Source organism: Saimiri boliviensis, chromosome 5 (assembly GCF_048565385.1).
Source record: "Saimiri boliviensis isolate mSaiBol1 chromosome 5, mSaiBol1.pri, whole genome shotgun sequence".
Lineage (NCBI taxonomy): Eukaryota > Metazoa > Chordata > Mammalia > Primates > Cebidae > Saimiri > Saimiri boliviensis.
Window position 1 is genome coordinate 103,329,051 of NC_133453.1, and position 19,902 is coordinate 103,348,952.

Sequence of the window (19,902 nt, forward strand, 5' to 3'; positions counted from 1 at the left end):
TGCAGACTAGAGAGAAGCTCTTTCTGGTTTTCAGTCTCCTTTGTGGCTCACAGGTTCTGCACTCAGTGGTTCTGACCTTGGGTGGGTTACTGAGCCTTGGAGTTGGTTTTCTTATTTCTGTTACAAGCAGTTTCATGAAAGTGGATGGAGAGGCTCCCTGCCTGGCCAAGGAATGGAGGATCATAGCTGTTCATTGCCTACCTTCACCCTTACCTCTGAGTTTGGTTGGGTTGGATTCTGTATAAAAGTACAGTTTGAAATGGGCTAAAGGCAGTGTATTTGGTGGGTATTGTGGAGCCTGGAGACCTGTTCTCTCCCAGGAACTCATTTATGGAGAACTGTTCAAGTCCTGCCATCAGTCATTTCTTTCATTGGGTGGTGACTAAAGGAATGAGCTAAATGCATACCCCAGCTTACCAGTTTTGGGGCACCGGTTTCTTGGAAAAGGTACGGGTCCCCACCCTCTTGTATCCTCTTAGTCCTCAGCTTCCAGCTTCAAGCTCCAGGCAGCATGGGCATCCATTCTGCTCCCAGGACATCCGTCTCTACTCCTGCTCTGTTAAAAACACCACTACCCAACCCCCACCCCATTTCTTATTTTGTTAAAGTTCACATAGTCCATAGTGATAACGCTGCCAATTCATCTCTGCCTCCCCATCCTACTTGCAAGTGTTAACATTGTTTTTTAGGTTGGGATTTTGTCAGGATTTTCATTTTTTCCTAAACTCATACACACAGAATTGTAATGTTTTTGTGGATTTTCTAACGGTTAGAACTATGGTGAGTGCCCACCCTCAGTCTTCCAATAAAATCAGTTTTGTGCTAATTACATGTTAACCACTGGCTGACCCTCCAATCTGGGATCCTAATTAGAGAATTTCAGGAACTCAGTGTCAGCTATCACATTTGGCTGGCAGTGGCTTCCTGAGAAACCAATGTTGATGTTGTTTTTGAAAAGGAAGTTGCAGATACCTATTGCAGATGTCTGTTCCTCTTTTCTCATAGCATCTCTGAAGTTCCCCTTTTATTGGAAGGTGCCGTCATGGCTGGTCCAGCTTTTGGGAAACTGGGATAATAAAGAGTGGCATTTGGGTTTATGATTTATAATGTAGTTTTACTATTTTGGCAAGCTACTTCACTTCTCTCTGTCTGCCTCAGTTTCTTCTTCTGTGAAATAGTGCTTGGTCCAACATGTCCCAGTTTCAGAGGGGAGCAGGGATTAGATGCTTCACAGGCTGCAGCTTCCTCTTTATTCATCCTCTCTCCAGTGGAGTCCGAAAGCCAGGAACGTGGGGGACCTGGCCGGGTGAGGTGGCTCACGCCAGTAATTCCAGCACTTTGGGAGGCCAAGGTGAGCGGATCACTTGAGATCAGGAGTTCCAAGACCAGCCTGGCCAACATGGTGAAACCGTGTCTCTGATCTATTTTTGTGTGTTTCCTACTTTTTGAGGTCATTCCATAAGGTAGATTGTCATATGTAAAAATCACTGAGTCAAAAGTGTTTGGTTATTTTTGACAATGTAGGAATTTATCACCAAACTGTGTTCCAAAGAATTTTATTCATTTATGGCCCCAGAAGCCCATTTAACTGCCACTGAATACAGTCAGTGGGTGGGTGCCATGTGGTGCAAGGAGAATGGCCTGCAGTTGTTTTGTTTGCTAAAGACTGATGTTTTTAAAAGATGCTAATCAATTATATTTGAACTTTGAGAACTATTTCAGATCCTTTGCCAATGTTTATAATGTATGAACTCTTTACTACTACTCTTTTTTTTTTTTTTTTTTTTTTTTTTTTTGACACAGTCTTACTCTGTTGCCCAGGCTCAAGTACAGTGGTGTGATCTCGGCTCACTGCAACCTTCGGCTCCTGGGTTCAAGTAATTCTGCTTCAGCCTCCCAAGTAGCTGGGACTACAGGCATATGCTGCCACACCTGGCTAATTTTTTGTATTTTTAGTAGAGATGGAGTTTCACCATGTTGCCCAGACTGGTCAAGAACTCCTGAGTTCAGGCAATCTGCCCTCCTCAGCCTCCCAAAGTGCTAGGATTACAGGCATGAGCTACTGTGCCTAGCCTACCACTCTTTTAATATGCTATATTCCACAGTTTTTTCACAAACATTTTTATGTGAAAACGTTTTACCCCCAAAACCTAAAATGCAATTTTAAAAAAACACATTTTACATAAATGGAATCATGTCATGTAGGCAGGCTTTTTGGTTTTTGTAATTTGTTTTAGTTGTAAGTGTCTCTTCTTTTTTATTTATTTATTTATTTTTTATATGGAGTCTCACTCTGTCACCCAGGCTGGAGTTCAGTGGTGCGATCTTAGCTCACTACAACCTCCACCTCATGGGTTCAAGCTGATTCTCCTGCCTCAGTCTCCTGAGTAGCTGGGATTACAGGCATGGGCCATCATACCTGGCTGATTTTTGTATTTTTAGTAGAGACGAAGTTTTACCATGTTGGCCAGGCTGGTCTTGAACTCCTGACCTTAGGTGATTCACCCACCTTAGCCTCCCAAAGTGCTGGGATTACAGGCATGAGCCACTGCACCTGGCCATAAGCTTCACTTCTGTCCTTCACTCTTTCCACCTGGATCACCTCACATGGACTTCAAATGGAAAAAAAAGTCATCTGATTTCTCAGCTAAGCAAGTTATTTGCAAATTCAAGACCTATAAGAGAATTAAGAAATAGCCAAAGAAAACGCAGCCTTTTCTGTAATTATTTTTAAAAATTGTCATGAAAAATATTATTTGTGGGATTAGTGGAAGAATCCAGTTCTGGTCTATGTCATTTTATTTTCTGCACCGGCTTATCTGTTGAGTTGGAAATGGCCTCTGGGATCAGAGACTAGGAAGTGGGCAGATCTTCTACTCTGGGTAATCCCAAGATGCCTTAAGAACTCCCATTTGGATGGGAGAATCAGGGCCTCTCTAGTCTCCAAATGAGAAATGTATGCTGTCGCTGGGTAGCAAGACATCTCTCAAGTTGTATGTCTTCTCCTGCTACTTTGGTCCTAACCTTGGAGTTGCCAGAGTTGCAGAGTATCTGCCTTGTGGTTTGGTAACTCTTTAATAGCCAAGCACTGGAAAATGTGTGTAGTGACAGTGTAGAGTTTCCAGGCTAACAGTACAAAGAATTTTTGAGCTTCGGTAGCCAGTGCTTTTATCCTAACATATGCACACGCATATTTTTTAACTTTTAGAGAACTGCCAGACAAGTTAAGGAAAGAAGCCAGGTGAGAAGACAATCTCTAGCATCAAAGCATGGATCAGACATCACACGATTTTTGGTAAAGAAGTAAAGTGGAAAAATGTATGAATGAATGACATATGGTTTACATGTGGAATAATTTAATACAAAATTTTTCCATGTTTAATATATTGAAAGTAAAAATTTTCAGAACAAAAATCAAGAATTCAAATTCTGTTGTACTAATTACTTTTAGTGTTAAATACATTTTGAAAATATTTAACAGAAACTAAGATATGATACTAAATATTTCTGTGGTCTTTTTGATTTGATGCAGACTAGCAATTATGTTTCAGCAATGTTTTGTTAAGCTCTTTATCCCTAATATGCCTAATCAATATATTATGCATAGACTGTGTTTAAAAAATGTACTCTCAATTACCTGAAAAATGCTTCTGGATTAGTATTGGTTTTGGACTGTCATAGGTATGAATGGAACACTGCAAAACTTTATGGGAAATTTCAGAGGCAAATCATTATTCAGGAGTTCTGGGCTAAGCATGACCAGCCTCCTTAGGATTCAAGAGAGATTGTCTGCTGAATACCTCCAGAATGACCTTGGGATACACATTTTGGGTGTTTCCCTTCTTGCTTTATTTCTTAGCCAGTCATCTTTATCAAAAATATCCTTTTCAAAATAAAGTACCTAACGCTAATGGTGTTTGTGTACAATTCAGAGGTTCTGTGTAATTTTTAAAACTATTAAATAACTGAAACCGTAAAATGTAAAATGCCACTTAAACTTGATTTTTTTTTTTTTAAGTATATGTGCTGCCAAAGCGAGCACAGGCCTGATTTTTCAGATCTTTTTTTAAAAAATGAATAAAACTAGGCTTATTGTCAAAATACTCTTTATCTTCTTGTTCTCATATTCTCCTTTTAAAACCCTGTGTTATTAAAGGTATATTTCTGCTACTTCTTTTAAAAAGAGTGATGATGATAAAACACTTTATAGTAAGGCATAACCAGATGGTTATATGCTTTTTTTTTTTTTTTTTTTTTTTGAGACGGAGTTTCGCTCTTGTTACCCAGGCTGGAGTGCAATGGCGCGATCTCGGCTCACCGCAACCTCCGCCTCCTGGGTTCAAGCAATTCTCCTGCCTCAGCCTCCTGAGTAGCTGGGATGACAGGCACGCGCCACCATGCCCAGCTAATTTTTTGTATTTTTAGTAAAGACGGGGTTTCACCATGTTGACCAGGATGGTCTCGATCTCTTGACCTTGTGATCCGCCCACCTCGGCCTCCCAAAGTGCTGGGATTACAGGCGTGAGCCACCGCGCCCGGCCTTTTTTTCTTTTTTTGAGACAGAGTTTTCGCTCTTGTTACCCAGGCAGGAGTGCAATGGTGCGATCTCAGCTCACCGCAACCTCCGCCTTCTGGGCTCAGGCAATTCTCCTGCCTCAGCCTCCCGAGTAGCTGGGATTACAGGCACACGCCACTATACCCAGCTAATTTTTCGTATTTTTAGTGGAGACGGGGTTTCACTATGTTGACCAGGATGGTCTTGATCTCTTGACCTCGTGATCCACCCGCCTCGGTCTCCCAAAGTGCTGGGATTACAGGCTTGAGCCACCGCGCCCTGCCGGTTATATGCATTTAGAAGTACAATGATAATATTAAAATGTAATTGACATAAGGTAAGAGTGATCCTGAAGCAAAGCGCCTAATCCTGCAATCTAATTGTCAGAATCATGAAAGCAAAGAGTCAGAACTATACAAAATACGGGTCCAAGGAAGAATTGCATTCCCAAAAGGGACCTATTTGTAAATACTATTAGAATGTGTACCTCTTTGGTTTGAGCATTTTCCTGCTTTAATTAACAGCAAGTGTTTTACAACCCAAAGACTTGTTTTTAGAAAGATTATATAATCATAAATTTTCCTTCCAGAGTTGTTCCTCGGTTTCTATTTCATTGTGAGATCAAATCATGTTGCTTATTTTATAAATGAAGTTGGGCTTTCTTTAGCCTCCTTTCTGCTTAGTTGGTCAGGCTCTTTGCAGTTTTCTGCCTCATTTCCAAGGTAACCTAGGATTTGTCATGGTTGTTCTTTGTCAAGAAGCAGGCACGCTGCCTTTCCTCCAGCACGGAGTGTTTGCAAGTGTGGTCTAAGTAGGTCAGATTTGAGGGGAACTTGCTCTTCAGATCACATTAAGGTGATAATTCTAAGGAGAAAGTTCTCAGATGTAAGAACTGTGTGTTGGTTTGAGGTGAAACAATCCATGAAGATAGATAGGCTCAGTCTATACAAAGTTTCCGAGTTCTGACGAATTAAAAATGCCATGAGGAGCAGTGACCATTTGCTGTACAGGATGCTGACTGGCTCATCCCCATCCCTTCCTGACACGTCTCAGAGCTTTGTGTCCTGCCTTCCCCCTAATTTGGTCTGCATTACTTGCGGGGCACATTGAGATGAAGGTTCTGGGACTGAAAATAAAGATAGAGATTGATCTAATCACCAAGACCAAAAGGGTATCTTGAGGAGACTGTTCTTTCATCCTCACAATGTGAAACAGAAGCTGCCCCCTATGTATTGCAAATGGGAGGTTATGACAGAGGGACACAGAAAGTGTCAGAGCAAGCAGCAGATCCTGAGTGCAGAAAGAAGTGCAGATGGCCACCAGGAAGAACTTAGCTGCTGCCATGCAGTAGATGGAGATGAAGTGAAAGACACAGCGGGGTACAGTGAGTGTAGAAGGACAGGACCAGCTCTGAAAAGACTCAGAGAAGTTGCGAGATACAGTGTAGGCTAAGAAAACAGCAACAAAAAAAGGCTCTATCCAGGTGTGATGGCACTTGCCTGTAGCCTAGCTACTCTGGAGGCTGAGGTAGGAGGGTCACTTCAGCCCAGGGGTTCATGGCCAGCCTAGGTAACACAGCAAGTCCCCATCTCAGAAAAGAAAAACAGCTCTGGATCCAAGGAACAGAACTGGGAAGTGGGAGGTGGGAATGAACCAGCTTACGATACGGAACCATATGAAAATATGCCTGTGGGTAGGGGCTGGGTGGGGAGAACCTGAGCACGGTGGGGCTTACACACCCAAACCTCGCATAGCCAGCATCAGGCTAGCCTGCCTTCCTGTTCCTGTCACTGAGTAACAATGATCCCGTAAACATTCTGATGATTAATAAAGTTGCTTTTAGTAGCCCCAGAGCCAGGAAGAAGAATTCATAGGGAATTTTAAAGAAGCCTACTCTCGGCCGTGCGCAGTGGCTCAAGCCTGTAATCCCAGCACTTTGGGAGGCTGAGGCGGATGGATCACAAGGTCAAGAGATCGAGACCATCCCGGTCAACATAGTGAAACCCCGTCTCTACTAAAAATACAAAAAATTAGCTGGGCATGGTGGCACGTGCCTGTAATCCCAGCTACTCAGGAGGCTGAGGCAGGAGAATTGCCTGAACCCAGGAGGCGGAGGTTGCGGTGAGCCGAGATCGTGCCGTTGCACTCCAGCCTGGGTAACAAGAGCGAAACTCTGTCTCATTTAAAAAAAAAAAAAAAAAAAAAAAAAAAAAGAAGCCTACTCTCATTGTTAACTGCAGCCTAACATACATTTCTTGGGGAGATTTTCTTGGAACAAATGAATATCCTCTATAATATTTTATTAACTGGATATGAAAGGATTTTCTGCTCATACATCTTGCTAATAAATCAAATCTCTTCTTCAGATTCTTGAGTGAAACATTTAAAATGTAGTTTCTTTAGAAAAATAAGTATGAGGCATTTTACATTATGTCAAAAAAGTCGATACTCTTGAGCTCTTTACGGTAAATAGATGGATTGTATTTACTTACAGGATACAGAATTATGGATTTCAAACATCAAAAATAAATTGTGGAAATAATATCTCATTTTCTGTTACATATTACTAGCCTGTCTCTCATTCCACCATTTATTCTTTTGGACTGGAAAGCTGTGGGCTCCTAGTCACTGCACTAATCTATCCGAATATCCAGCTACCAGAAAATGTTTTATACCATTTCAAGTTTATCAGTTGCTTTATATTGTTCAGGGTGGTTTTGCCACCCTGGTTATGTTCATATTTACCATTGAGAAATGTCACTGTTACTAAGAAACATTCTGTGTTCCAACTACCTGCCTCTCTGCCTTAGTAGTTTCTCCTTAGATCATTGACTGGATCTTCCTAGCAGTAGCTTCTAGCTATTTTCTGTAAACTGGTCTCTAGTATGCCTTAAAAATATTGTTAATTATTCCACATTTGCTAAAGTGTTTGTATTTCACAGTCACTCTGCTCTTACACATCTGCCTTCCTGCAACCAGATGTCGTCATTAGATTGGAGAACCTCCAAACACCTGTAACTATATAAAGCTCAAGTATGTTTAAGAAAGGGCCCAACATCGTTTCAACTTAGCCTCCAAAATGAGCTAAAGAAAGCACTCTTGTGCAGCCTGAACCTAGCAAGTGCTTGGCATGAAACGTTTACACACACGTGCCACAGGCACAGCCCAATCTTCTTAGTGTAACTCCAGATTGCTATGCTTCAGCTTAGAGCCTTTGCAGTCCTGCAAAAATGTTTTACCTGCTTTCTGTGTAATACTTTCTTACAGAACTATGACTTATAATTTATGTCTTGGCCTACATCAAATGGATGTTTTTTGAAGTCATACACGAAATACTGCCATGCTGTTTTTGTTCTTCTTGCTGTTTTGAAAACTGCTCTTAGGAGGTTTAAGAAGGATAATTGCTAATGCCTCTCTCTCTCTCCACATCAAACTGGGAACCAGTTGAAAAATGAAACACAGAAGCCTGACAGATGAAATTGACAATGTCAATTGTGAGGTTCATAAAAGAGAATTAGAGATCATGCATCGATCTGCAGCACCAGTCAAGCTCTCTAATACTTAAGGCCTCTGTGTTCAACTGGGGCCCTGGGTGACTCCCCTGCAGGAAAGTAAGAGTGAATCTATCCTGCAGGGCAAGAAAACTTACCCCAAAATCCAGGCCAGCAGCTACTTGACTTCATCTTGGGGACAGTGAGAAAAGGATCTCCAGGCCAAACTTGACAGCTTCTGTCCTCAGCACATAAAAGCAGTCTGTCCTATAGACAGACTGATCAGAGAGAAAGGAAATAGGCATTTTCATCCTCCATGGCTTCTCCTAAATTTGCCAATGGGATAAGTCACTCTGCTTCCTTTAGAGAGGAGGGAGTCAGAGGGTAGAGATAAGCCAAAAGTTTCTTCTTCTAGCAAAACTTGAGGGTGAGGAAGAGATATTTCATGTTGCATCATTGTATGCCATCTTGCGCATGTAGCATGATGACAAAATCAGTTCCTACCCTATTCCTTGACCTTGGACATGTGTCCATTAGTTCTTAAACTCTCCATGGACATTAGAAACCATCTGCCACCCTGACATCAATGTCAGCCCTTTCACCAGCCTAATGTGTATCTCTGTGGCCCATTTGGTTCCTTGTGCCTGCTGCAGCTTGTAAGTAAAAATGACTCCCTTCCTTAGTGTGCCATATGCCAGTGTGGTTTCATATTAGCATATTAGTAGTTAAGTAGAGGTCAGGCACCTGATTTTGCTCAAATAAGTCCTGCCAAGGGTGTTTTTGCATTTTAAGAAAAAAAGGTATTTGTTAATTACAACCACTAATTATAATTAAACATAAAATATGTTGTGTTTCTAGACCAGTACCATCCAACAGAAATATAATTCAAGGCACATATGTAATTTTTATTGTGGTAAAATTTATCATTTTAATTTTTTTTAAGTTTACAGTTCATTGGTATTAAGTACATTCAAATTATTGCATAACCATCATCACTATGCCTCTCCAGAACTTTTTCACCATTCATACGGAAACTCTGCACTTATTAAACTAACTTCCTTCCCAGTTCTTGGTAACTACCTAATACAGTTTATTTTGTTTTGTTTTATAGTAGCCATCCTGAGGGGTATGAAATAATATCTCATTGTGATTTTGATTTACCTTTCCCTAAAGACTAATGATGTTGAGCATCTTTTCATGTACTTGTTGGCCATTTGTACATTACTGTTGGAGAAATATCTATTCAAGTCCTACGCCCATTTTTGAATTGAATTGTTTGCTTTTATTGTTGAGCTTTAGGAGTTATTTATATCTTCTGGACATTAATTACTTATCAAATAGGTGGTTTGCAGATCTCTCCTATTCTGTGAATTGTCATTTTACTCAGTTGAATGAACTTTACACAGAAGTTTTAAATTTTTTATGAAGCCCAATTTGTCTATTTCTTTTGTTGCCTGTGCCTTTGATGTCAGATCTAGAAAGTCATTGCCAAGTCCAATGTCTTGAGGCCTTTCCTGTGTGTTTTCCTCTGAGTTTTATAGTTTTAGTTCCTATGTTTAAGTCTTTGATCTACTTCATGTTAATTTTTGTATTTAGCATATTCTTTTACATGTAGATGTGCAGTTTCCCTAGCACCATTGTTGAAAAGACTGTCTTTCCCCATTAAATGATCTTGGCACCCTTGTTAGAAATCATTTGACCATATAAGTATGGATCTGTTTCTGGGTTCTATACTTTATTCCCTTGGTCTATATGTCTGCCTTTATGCCAGTACCACACTGTTTTGATTACTGTCACTCTATAGTAAATTGTGAAATCAGAAAATGTGAGACTTCTGGTTTCTTTTTTTTCTTTTTGAGATGGAGTCTCACTCTGTCGCCATGCTGGAGTGCAGTGGCCCAATCTCAGCTCACTGTGACCTCTGCTTCCCAGGTTCAAGTGATTCTCCTACCTCATCCTCCCAAGTAGCTGGGACTATCGGCACGTGCTACCACAACTGCCTGATTTTTTGTTATTTTAGTAGAGACAGGGTTTCATCATGTTGCCCAGGCTGGTCTCGAACTCCTGAGCTCAGGCAATCCACCCGCTTCAGCCTCCTAAAGTGCTGGGATTACAGGTGTGAGCCACCACACCCAATCAAGACTTCTGATTTCTTTACAAGTGTGTTTGTCTAGTTGGGGTCCCTTGAGATTCCATATAAATTTTAGGATGGATTTTTCTATTTCCATGGAAATTTCAGTAGGATTTTGATAGGTCTGTTAAGCCATTTTTGTGTCACTATAAAGAAGTATCCAAGGTTAGGTAATTCATAAAGAAAATAGGTTTAATTGGATCACAGTTTTGCAGACTGTGCCAGCATGGCTCAGGATCTGTTTCTGGTGAGGGCCTCAGGAACCTTAAAATCATGGCTGAAGGCAAAGGAGGAGCCAGTGTCTCATATGGTGAGAGTAGGAGGAGGTACCACATACTTTGAAACCACCAGATCTCAAAAGAACTCATTATCACAAGGACAGTCCCAAGCTGTGTGGGATCTGCCCTCATGACCCAAATACCACCCCCACCCCAGGCTCTACCTCCAACATTGGGATTACATTTCACCTTGAGATTTGGAAGGGACAATTATCCAAACCATGTCAATAAACATTGCATTGAATCTATAGATCACTTTGAGTAGTACTGACAATACTATAATAAGTATTCCAATTCATGAACATGGAATGTGTTCTCATTGATTTATGTCTTCTATAATTGCTTTCAGCAATGTTTGCAGTTTTTAGTTTATAGGTTTTTCCCTTTCATGGTTAATTTATACATATTTATTCTTTGTAATGCCACTATAAGTAGAATTGTTTTTTAAATTTCCTTTTGGTTCATTTTTAGTGTATAGAAATGCAACTTATTTTTGCATGTTTCATATCCTGCGTCTTTGCTAAATTTATTAGTTTTTACAGAGGCTTTTGTTCATTTGTTTGTTTTGAGATGGAGTCTCGCTTTGTTGCCCAGGCTGGAGTACAGTGGCTAGATCTTGGCTCATTGCAACCTCCGCCTTCTGGGCTCAAGCAATTCTGCCTCAGTCTCCCAAGTAGCTGGGACTACAGGCATGCACAATCACTCCCGGCTAGTTTTTGTATTTTTAGTAGAGACAGGGTTTCGCCATGTTGGCCAGGATGGTCTCAATCTCCTGACCTCGTGATCTGCCTGCCTCAGCCTCCCACAGTGCTGGATTACAGGAATGAGCCACCACATCTAGCCTACAGAGGATATAAAATGTGAAATCTCTAGAGGTTTCTGCATTAAGATCATGTCTGCAAACAGAGACTTCATTCTTTCCAATTTCGGTGCCTTTTCTTTTCTTGCCTAATTGCTCTGGCTAGGATTTCCATTAGTGTTGAATGGAAATGGTGAAGACAGGGATATCTTGTTCCTGATCTTAGAAGAAAGGCTTTTAGTCTGTAATAATTAAGTATGATGTTAATTGTGGGTTTTTAAAAATATATTGCCTTTATTACATTGAGGTAGTTTCCATTCCTAGTTTGTTGAGTGTTCTTATCATAAAAGAGCGTTGAATTTTGTGAAATTCTTTTTCTACAGAAAATGAGATGATCATGTGCTTTTTGTCCTTTATTCTTTTTACGTGGTGTATTACAATGATCCATTTTTACATGTTGAATCATGCTTGTATTCCAGGGATAAATCCAACTCTGTCATCCTGCATAATCCTTTGATTGCTGCTGAATTTGGTTGCTGGTAGTATTTTTTGAGCATTTTTGTATCCATGTTCATAAGTGATAACTGGTTTGTATTTTTCTATCTCTTGTGGTGTCCTTGTCTGGCTTTGGTATTAGGGCAATGCTGGCTTCATAGAATGAATAAAAAATTGTTTCCTCTACCAGCCTGGCCAACATGGTGAAACTCCGTATCTACTAAAAATCCAAAAATTAGCCAGGCATGGTAGGGTGCACCTGTAATCCTAGCTACTCAGGAGGTGAGACAGGAGGATCACATGAACTGGGAGGCAGAGATTGCAGTGAGCTGAGATTGCACCACTGCACTCCAGCCTGGGTGACAGAGTGAGACTCCGTCTCAAAAAAAAAAGAAAAGAAAAAATTGTTTCCTCTTCTTCAGTTTTTTAGAAGAATTTGAGAAGGATTTATACTAGCTTAACTTCAATAGCATATAGAAACTGTATTTTTAGGCCAGGCGTGGTGGCTTATGCCTATAATCCCAGCACTTTGGGAGGCCAAGGCAGGTGGATCACCTGAGGTCAGGAGTTCAAGACCAGCCTGGCCAACATGACGAAACCTCATCTCTACTAAAAATACAAAAATTAGCTGGGTGTTGTGGTGCGCACCTGTAATCCCAGCTACTTGGGAGGCTGAGGCACGAGCATCGCTTGAACCCGGGAAGTGGAGGTTACAGCGAGTCAGGTTATGCCACTGCACTCCATCCTGGGTGATAGAGTGAGACTCTGTCTCAAATATAAAAATAAACGACTTCTATACAGCTTCATCTTCAACTTCTTTAAGTTATTAATGCTACAAGATTCTATTTTTATGTAGTATGTGTCCAAAAACATAAACTAATAATTGTTTTTTTAATGCATTAGTCTCTTAAGTCATGTAAAAACAGAAACTGGAGTTACAAACCAGTTCCGATAATACTAGCTTTTATAATTTCCCAAGTATTTATTTTTGCTGGAAATATTTCTTCATATGCCTTTGATCTAATGTCTCATATCCTTTCATTGCCTTTTTTTTTTTTTTTTTTGAGTTGAAGTCTTGCTCTGCCGCCCAGGCTGGAGTGCAGTGGTATGATCTCAGCTCACTGCAACCTCCCTCTCCTGGGTTCAAGTGATTTTCCTGCCCCAGCCTCCTGGGTAGCTGGGATTACAGGTATGTGCCACCACATCCAGTTAATTTGTGTATTTTTATTAGAGATGTGATTTCACCTGTTGGCCAGGATGGTCTTGAACTCCTGATTTCAGATGATCTGCCCACCTCAGCCTCCTACAGTGCTGGGATTACAGCCATGAGCCACCATGCCCAGCCTGACATACTTTTATGTTAACCTATAGGACTCCCTTTACATTTCTTGCAGAGTTAGTCTAATGACAATAAGCTCTCTCAGCTTTTATTTACCTTAAAGTATTTTAATCTCCCCCTCGTTTTTGATGGACAGTTTTGCCAGATAAAGGATTCTTGGTTGGCCATTTTATTTCTTGCAGCACTTTGAATATATCAGTCCATGGCCTTCTGGCCTCCAAGACTTCTGATGAGAAATATGCTGATAATTTTTTTTGAGCACCCTTTGATGCAATGAATGACTTCTGTTTTGCTGATTTTAAGATTCTCTCTCTGTTTGGTGTTTGACAATTTATTAGAATGTGTCTTGATGTGGATATCTTTGTTTTTATATTCATCCAAGAATATAAACATTAAATTACATTAAATTTGGGATTTTTTGCCATTATTTGTTCAAATAATGTCTCTGCTACTTGTCTCCGTCTCCTTCTGTGACTCCCATACTGCATATGTTTGTCTGCTTTATGGTGTCTTATCCACAGGATCTGTTCACTTTTCTTTTCTTTTTTCTTTTTTTTTTTTTTTGAGATGGAGTTTCGCTCTTGTTACCCAGGCTGGAATGCAATGGCGCGATCTCGGCTCACCGCAACCTCTGCCTCCTGGGTTCAAGCAATTCTCCTGCCTCAGCCTCCTGAGTAGCTGGGATTACAGGCACGCGCCACCATGCCCAGCTAATTTTTTGTATCTTTAGTAGAGACGGGGTTTCACCATGTTGACCAGGATGGTCTCGATCTCCTGACCTCGTGATCCACCCGCCTCGGCCTCCCAAAGTGCTGGGATTACAGGCTTGAGCCACCGCGCCTGGCCACTTTTCTTTATAATTTTTTTCTTTCTTGTTCCTCAGGAGAGAATTTCAATTCTACTTTTATCACATTCACTGATTTTCTCTTCTGCCTGCTCAAATATATTTTTGAATTCCTCTAATGAATTTTTCATTTCAGTTATTCTACTTTTTTAGCTCCAAAAAAAATTTTTTTTGTTTTTGTTTTGAGACAGAGTCTCACTCTGTGCCCAGGCTGGAATGCAGTGGCTCAATCTCAGCTCACCGTAACCTCCACCTCCTGGGTTCAAGTGATTCTTGTGCCACAACCTCCCAAGTAGCTGGGATTACAGGTGTGTGCCACTACACACAGCTAATTTTTAAGTAGAGATGGGGTTTCACCACGTTTGCCAGGTTGGTCTTAAACTCGTGACCTCAGGTGATCTGCCCACTTTCACCTCCCAAAGTGCTGGGATTACAGGCATGAGTATGAGTCACCACACCTGGCTCAAAATTTCTTTTTCCTTTTTGTGTTTTATATTTCTGTATTGATATTTCCATATTCACACATCATTTTCTTTACTTTGTCCACCTCTTCCTTTAGCTCTTTGAACATATTTAAGACAGTTGTCCTAAAGCCTTTGTCTGGTAACTCTACTGTCTGGTCTTTCTCGGAGACTATTTCTGGTGATTTAATTTTTTGCTTTGTGAATTGACTGTACTTTCCTGTTTCTTTGTATGCCTTATAATTTTTTGTTGAAAACTGGACACTTGAATTTTATAGTTTGGCAGTTCTGGAAACCAGATTCTCTTCTCCAAGGTTTGCTGGGTTTCGCTGTTGCTGTTCTTAGTGTAGAAGAGTGACTGTGCCAGGCATCTATTCAAGGTATAAATTTAAGCTCTTCTGGGGTCTTTTCTGAGCCTAAATCTTTCCCTGGACATATGTAGTGGCTTTCTAAATTCCCTGTATATGCAGCTGCTTTTTGATGTTCCATTGTTCAAATGTGCCTCCCAAAAGGGAAAAGAGGGAGAAACCAAGGGGCCAGGAGGTAACAGGCTCTCAGTCTTTGAATACTCTGAAAGCTACTTCAGATGGTGGCGTTGCAGCAGTAGCGTCTGCCTCTGTGTCTGCACCTCTATGATCAGAAGCAGGATTCAGAACACAGATCCCTGATACGTGGAAGGCAAGGTCCTTATTCCCTTCTCTAACTTCCACAAGCTTTTTGCAGGCTGCACCAGGTACACGTACATGACTGACTGCCATGGAGCTAGGAAAGGGAATGGTAAGCCACTACCGTGCCAAGAGCATTTGACCAAAATTAATTGCAGTTTACTGTCCAAGTCTTCCTTTGGCAGCTGCAAGCCTTTGAATAGATTCCAGAGTTCCAAAATAGTTACATCCAACAGATTCTGCCAGTGTAATTATCTAGACAGGGAGACGGAGTCCTATATTTCCCACGCCACCATCTTGCCTGATGTCATCCACATATGTGGGTTTAAATTTTTTAGTAGCTGCTTTAAAAAATGAAAAGGAACAGATAAATATTTTAACAATATATTTTACTTAAACCAGTATATCCAAAATATGATTATTTTAACATGTAACAATATAAAAATCGGTGATTTTTTTTTTTTAATTTTGGTGGAGTTTCGCTTTTGTTACCCAGGGTGGAGTGCAATGGCAGGATCTCAGCTCACCGCAACCTCTGCCTCCTGGGTTCAGACAATTCTCCTGCCTCAGCCTCCCGAGTAACTGGGATTACAGGTGCGCACCACCATGCCCAGCTAATTTTTGTATTTTTAGTAGAGACGGGGTTTCACCATATTGACCAGGATGGTCTCGATCTCTTGACCTAGTGATCTACCCGCCTCGGCCTCCCAGAGTGCTGGGATTACAGGCATGAGCCACTGCGGTGCCCGGCCAAAAATTGGTGATTTTTACGCTAAGTATTTAGAAGTACATATTGTATACCTAGCAAACATCTCAAAGATGCTAGATTTTCCATGGCTAAAGTGCCGTGTAGCATTACCAAAACAATAATGTTGTGTTTAGCAGAAAAATATTTTATTCTGCTTTAGTTTCTAAATTAATTAAAATTTAAGATTTAAAAATTCAGTTCCTCAGTCTCAGTTGCCTCGTGGCAATGGCTACTGAACTGGCAGCGCAGCCATAAATACCCACTTCTAAAACAGGCGATATGTGAGGTAAGGTTTGATTTTTTTTTTTTTTTTTTTTTTGGTGGAGGGGGAACGAAGTCTTGCTCTGTCCCCCAGGCTGGAGTGCAGTGGTGTGATCTCAGCTCACTGCAACCTCCGCCTCCTAGGTTCAAGCAATTTTCCTGCCTCAGCCTCCATAGTAAGTCTCTACAGGCAACCGCCACCACACCCGGCTATTTTTTTTTGTATTTTTAGTAGAGACAGGGTTTCGCCATGTTGGCCAGTCTGGTCTTGAACTCCTAACCTCGGGTAATTCACCCTTCTCAGCCTCCCAAAGTGCTGGGATTACTGGCATGAACCACTGCACTTGGCTGGGTTTTATTTTCTAGTCTTTACCGAAGGGCATTCTGTTCCTTCCTTTTTCAAAATGCATACTGGATTAGGTGGGACCATTCTCATGCAAGGCAGTCTTCAATCTGTAGAAGCCTGGGAAGTCGTTATTAAAACAGAAGCCTCCACAGGGAATCCCTCCATCCTCCTAACACTAACCCTTAACATGTGAGTGGTTATATCTTCTAGGCCATAAGCTTCCAGCAGGGATGGGAGTGTGTACAGCCATTTCATGCTCGTCTTCTGTTCTGGAAGCAGCAACGCTATCATTCTCAGTCCAGCATAGAGCCTGCCACTGCTGATAAGAGCAGTGCTGGCAGCAGCTTCAGCTTTATTTTATAACCCTTAGAAGTTCTGCCCTATTTGTGGGGATTCATGCTGTGAACATTCATGCAGTAGAATTCCTGCTGCTTGCAGGAAGTTTTTAATAGAGCTGATTGAGCAAGACAGAGAGGACTTCTGCATTTTTTTAAAGTTTTCAAATTTAGCATAAGATGGCAAGCTTCAGGAAATGCACATTAAAACCATAATAAGAGGCTGGGCACAGTGGCTCATACCTGTAATCCCAGCACTTTGGGAGGCTGAGGTAGGCAGATTGCCTGAGCTCAGGAGTTCGAGACCAGCCTGGCCAACATAGTAAAACCCCATCTTTACTAAAAACACAAAAAATTAGCCCGGCATGATGGCACATGCCTGTAATGTCAGCTACTCGAGAGGCGGAGGCAGGAGAATCACTTGAATTTGGATGGAGGAGGTTGCAGTGAGCCAAGACCTCACCACTGGACTCCAACTGGGCAAGAGAACAACGCTCTGTCTCAAAAAAAAAAAAAAAAAGGATAAGGGCCGGGCGCGGTGGCTCACGCCAGTAATCCAAGCACTTTGGAGGCCATGGCAGGCAGATCACCTGAGGTTAGGAGTTCAAGACCAGCCTGACCAACATGGTGAAACCCTGTCTTAAAAAAAGAAATTTTTTTTTTAAAAAAGGATACTATTTTACAACCAGCAAATTGGTAAAAAAAAAATTTGTCAACACCCAAGAGCCTATAAGGATATGGAGTAAAACAAACTCTCATCCAGAACTATTTGGACTATAAATTAGTACAGCCACTTTGGAAAACAACTGGACATTATCAAATGAAGTCAAAGATGCAGATACTTGACTGAATGCATATACTAGAGAAACTGCATGTGATGGAGGAGTCACTCCCGAGGTTGCTCAGAAAGCACTGCTTGTAACAGCAAAAAGTCCGGACAACCCAAGTGTTCATGATAGAAGAATGGCTAAATTGGATATAGTCACATAATTAAATACTATACAGCTGTGAAAATTAATGAAGTTATGTGTATCAATGTGGGTGATGTCACATATAGAAAGTACAACATAAACAAATCAGGACGAATACATTGTGATTTCACTTAAAAGGTCAAAAACAAGCTAAACTGGATAGCAGGCCAGGTGCAGTGGCTTATGCCTGTAATCCCAACATTTTGCGAGGCTGAAGTGGGCAGATAGCTTGAGGCCAGGAGTTCGAGACCAGCCTGGCCAACGTGGTGAAACACTACATGTTTCTAAAAAAATTTAAAAATTAGCCAGACATGGTGGTGCGCACCTGTATTTACAGCCACTTGGAGGCTGAGGTAGGAGGATCACTCAAGCCCAGCCGGTTAAGGCTGCAGTGAGCTGTGATTCAGCCACTGCACTTAAGCTTGGGCAACAGAGTGAAATCTCTGTCTCAGAAACACCACCAACTTCATAGCATATTGTTTGGGAATACAGTCCTATGTGGTGAAACTATAGAAAGCAAGGCAGCCTGGTTGTGGTGGCTCCCACCTGTAATACCAACACTTCCGGTTGCTTGAGGCCAGGAGTCCAAGACCAGCCTGGGCAACATAGCAAGACTTCTTGTCTACAAAAAATTTTTTAAACATTAGCTGGGGTGGTGGTACACACCTGTAGTCCCAGCTACTCAGGAAGCTGAGGTGGAAGGACCTCTTGAGACCAAGAATTTGAGGTTATGATGAGGCATGATCACATTGTTGCACTCCAGCTTGGGCAACAGAGTGAGACCTTGTCTTTAATAAAAAAACAAAAAAGACAGAGAGAGAAATGAGGCACTGATTAGCAGAAAACTCAGAGAGTGGTTACCTGTTTTCTTTAAGGTAAAGTAATACTCTGAAGTTTGGTTTTAAGTCACAGTGATCATTGCCATTGTGTATACCTTCCAATATACACATATTTGGAAATCTGAGCTATTTCACAACAGAAATGCTACCTAGCTTAGCTAAAGCAATTATAGGACTCATTTGCATGCTCAATTAATTAGTCATGTATTATATATGGGTTAGGTGGGTTAAAGAGCAATGTAAATAAAACATGGTTTCTGCCCCTCAAGAATGTGCCATCTAGCAGACTCAGAGTCTTGGCATCTGTAGCACAATGTATCCTGACAGTCACAGCTGGCCTCCTCTGTGCAGGCATGAAGTCATTCATTGGATTAGCTAGTATAAGGCTCTGCCATATTAAGGTAAGTGTAATGGCGGTGGGGGTGGCTCATAAGTGGGGGTGTCTGAGGAGTGGGCATGACCCATTGGTAAATTGGATGATTAGTTTGAATCAGCCGTATTTCAAATACCTGCTTCAGCCATTGTGTAGTTTTGCTGAAAATCAGTCCTGACTCTTAGGAGTTCTATGGCAAATAAAAGGCAGATGTTGTGTCCTCATTTTGCCACTGGAAGAACTGAGACATTTTCTGGCTTACCCTGTTCAGAAATACTTGGTGTATGAATATATCCCAAAGGAACCCCTAAAACTTTATTCTATGTGTCCTAGTATTTAACAAGCTGAGCGTGCTCAGCCTCGGGAAGTGCAGGTCTCCTTGGGTGGTGCAGACTTCCAGGGGCATCATTTTGGAGCCCGTGCCACTATTTTATGGGTAAATTTTTCATCCAGCATCCTACTTCCACCTCCCCCAAACCCTCTTGATTCTGAGCAGCTGTGGCCCAGGCCTTTGCACCTAACAGGTAACAATTTTTTTTTTCTTTTTTTTGAGACGGATTCTCGCTTTGTCACTAGGCTAGAGTGCAGTGGCACGATCTCGATTCACTGCAGCCTCCGCCTCCCATATTCAAGCGATTCTACCTCAGCCTCCTGAGTAGCTGGGTTTACAGGTACATGCCACTGTGCCCAGCTAATTTTTGTATTTTTAGTAGACAGGTTCTCACCAAGTTGGCCAGGATGGTCTCGATCTGTTGACCTTGTGATCCTCCCGCCTCGGCTTCTCAAAGTGCTGGTATCACAGGTGTGAGCCACCACGCCTGGCCCACAGATACCATTTTGATAGGTATATTGCTGGAAAGCTCAAGAGCACATGGATCTTTAAAAGGAAGCAAATCAGGGTAGGTGAGGGAAAAAACACGAATTCCAGTGCTCAGTAGGAATTTATACAATTCCTACTGAGGCATCTGCTC

At 41.5% G+C, this 19,902-nt stretch overlaps 1 protein-coding gene across 13 annotated transcripts in view; it reads left to right on the forward strand.

Annotated features, from left to right (window-relative positions):
- Positions 1-6,771, forward strand: part of ZRANB3 (zinc finger RANBP2-type containing 3) — a 290,081-nt gene extending 283,310 nt beyond the window's left edge. For all 13 annotated transcript variants that reach the window (XM_074399747.1, XM_074399752.1, XM_074399748.1 and 10 more), the window contains one exon: positions 3,209-6,771. In XM_074399747.1, the coding sequence (XP_074255848.1) occupies positions 3,209-3,307 (99 nt within the window). In that variant the 3' untranslated portion in view covers positions 3,308-6,771. The remainder of the gene's footprint in view (positions 1-3,208) is intronic.
- The last annotated feature ends 13,131 nt before the right edge of the window (positions 6,772-19,902 follow it).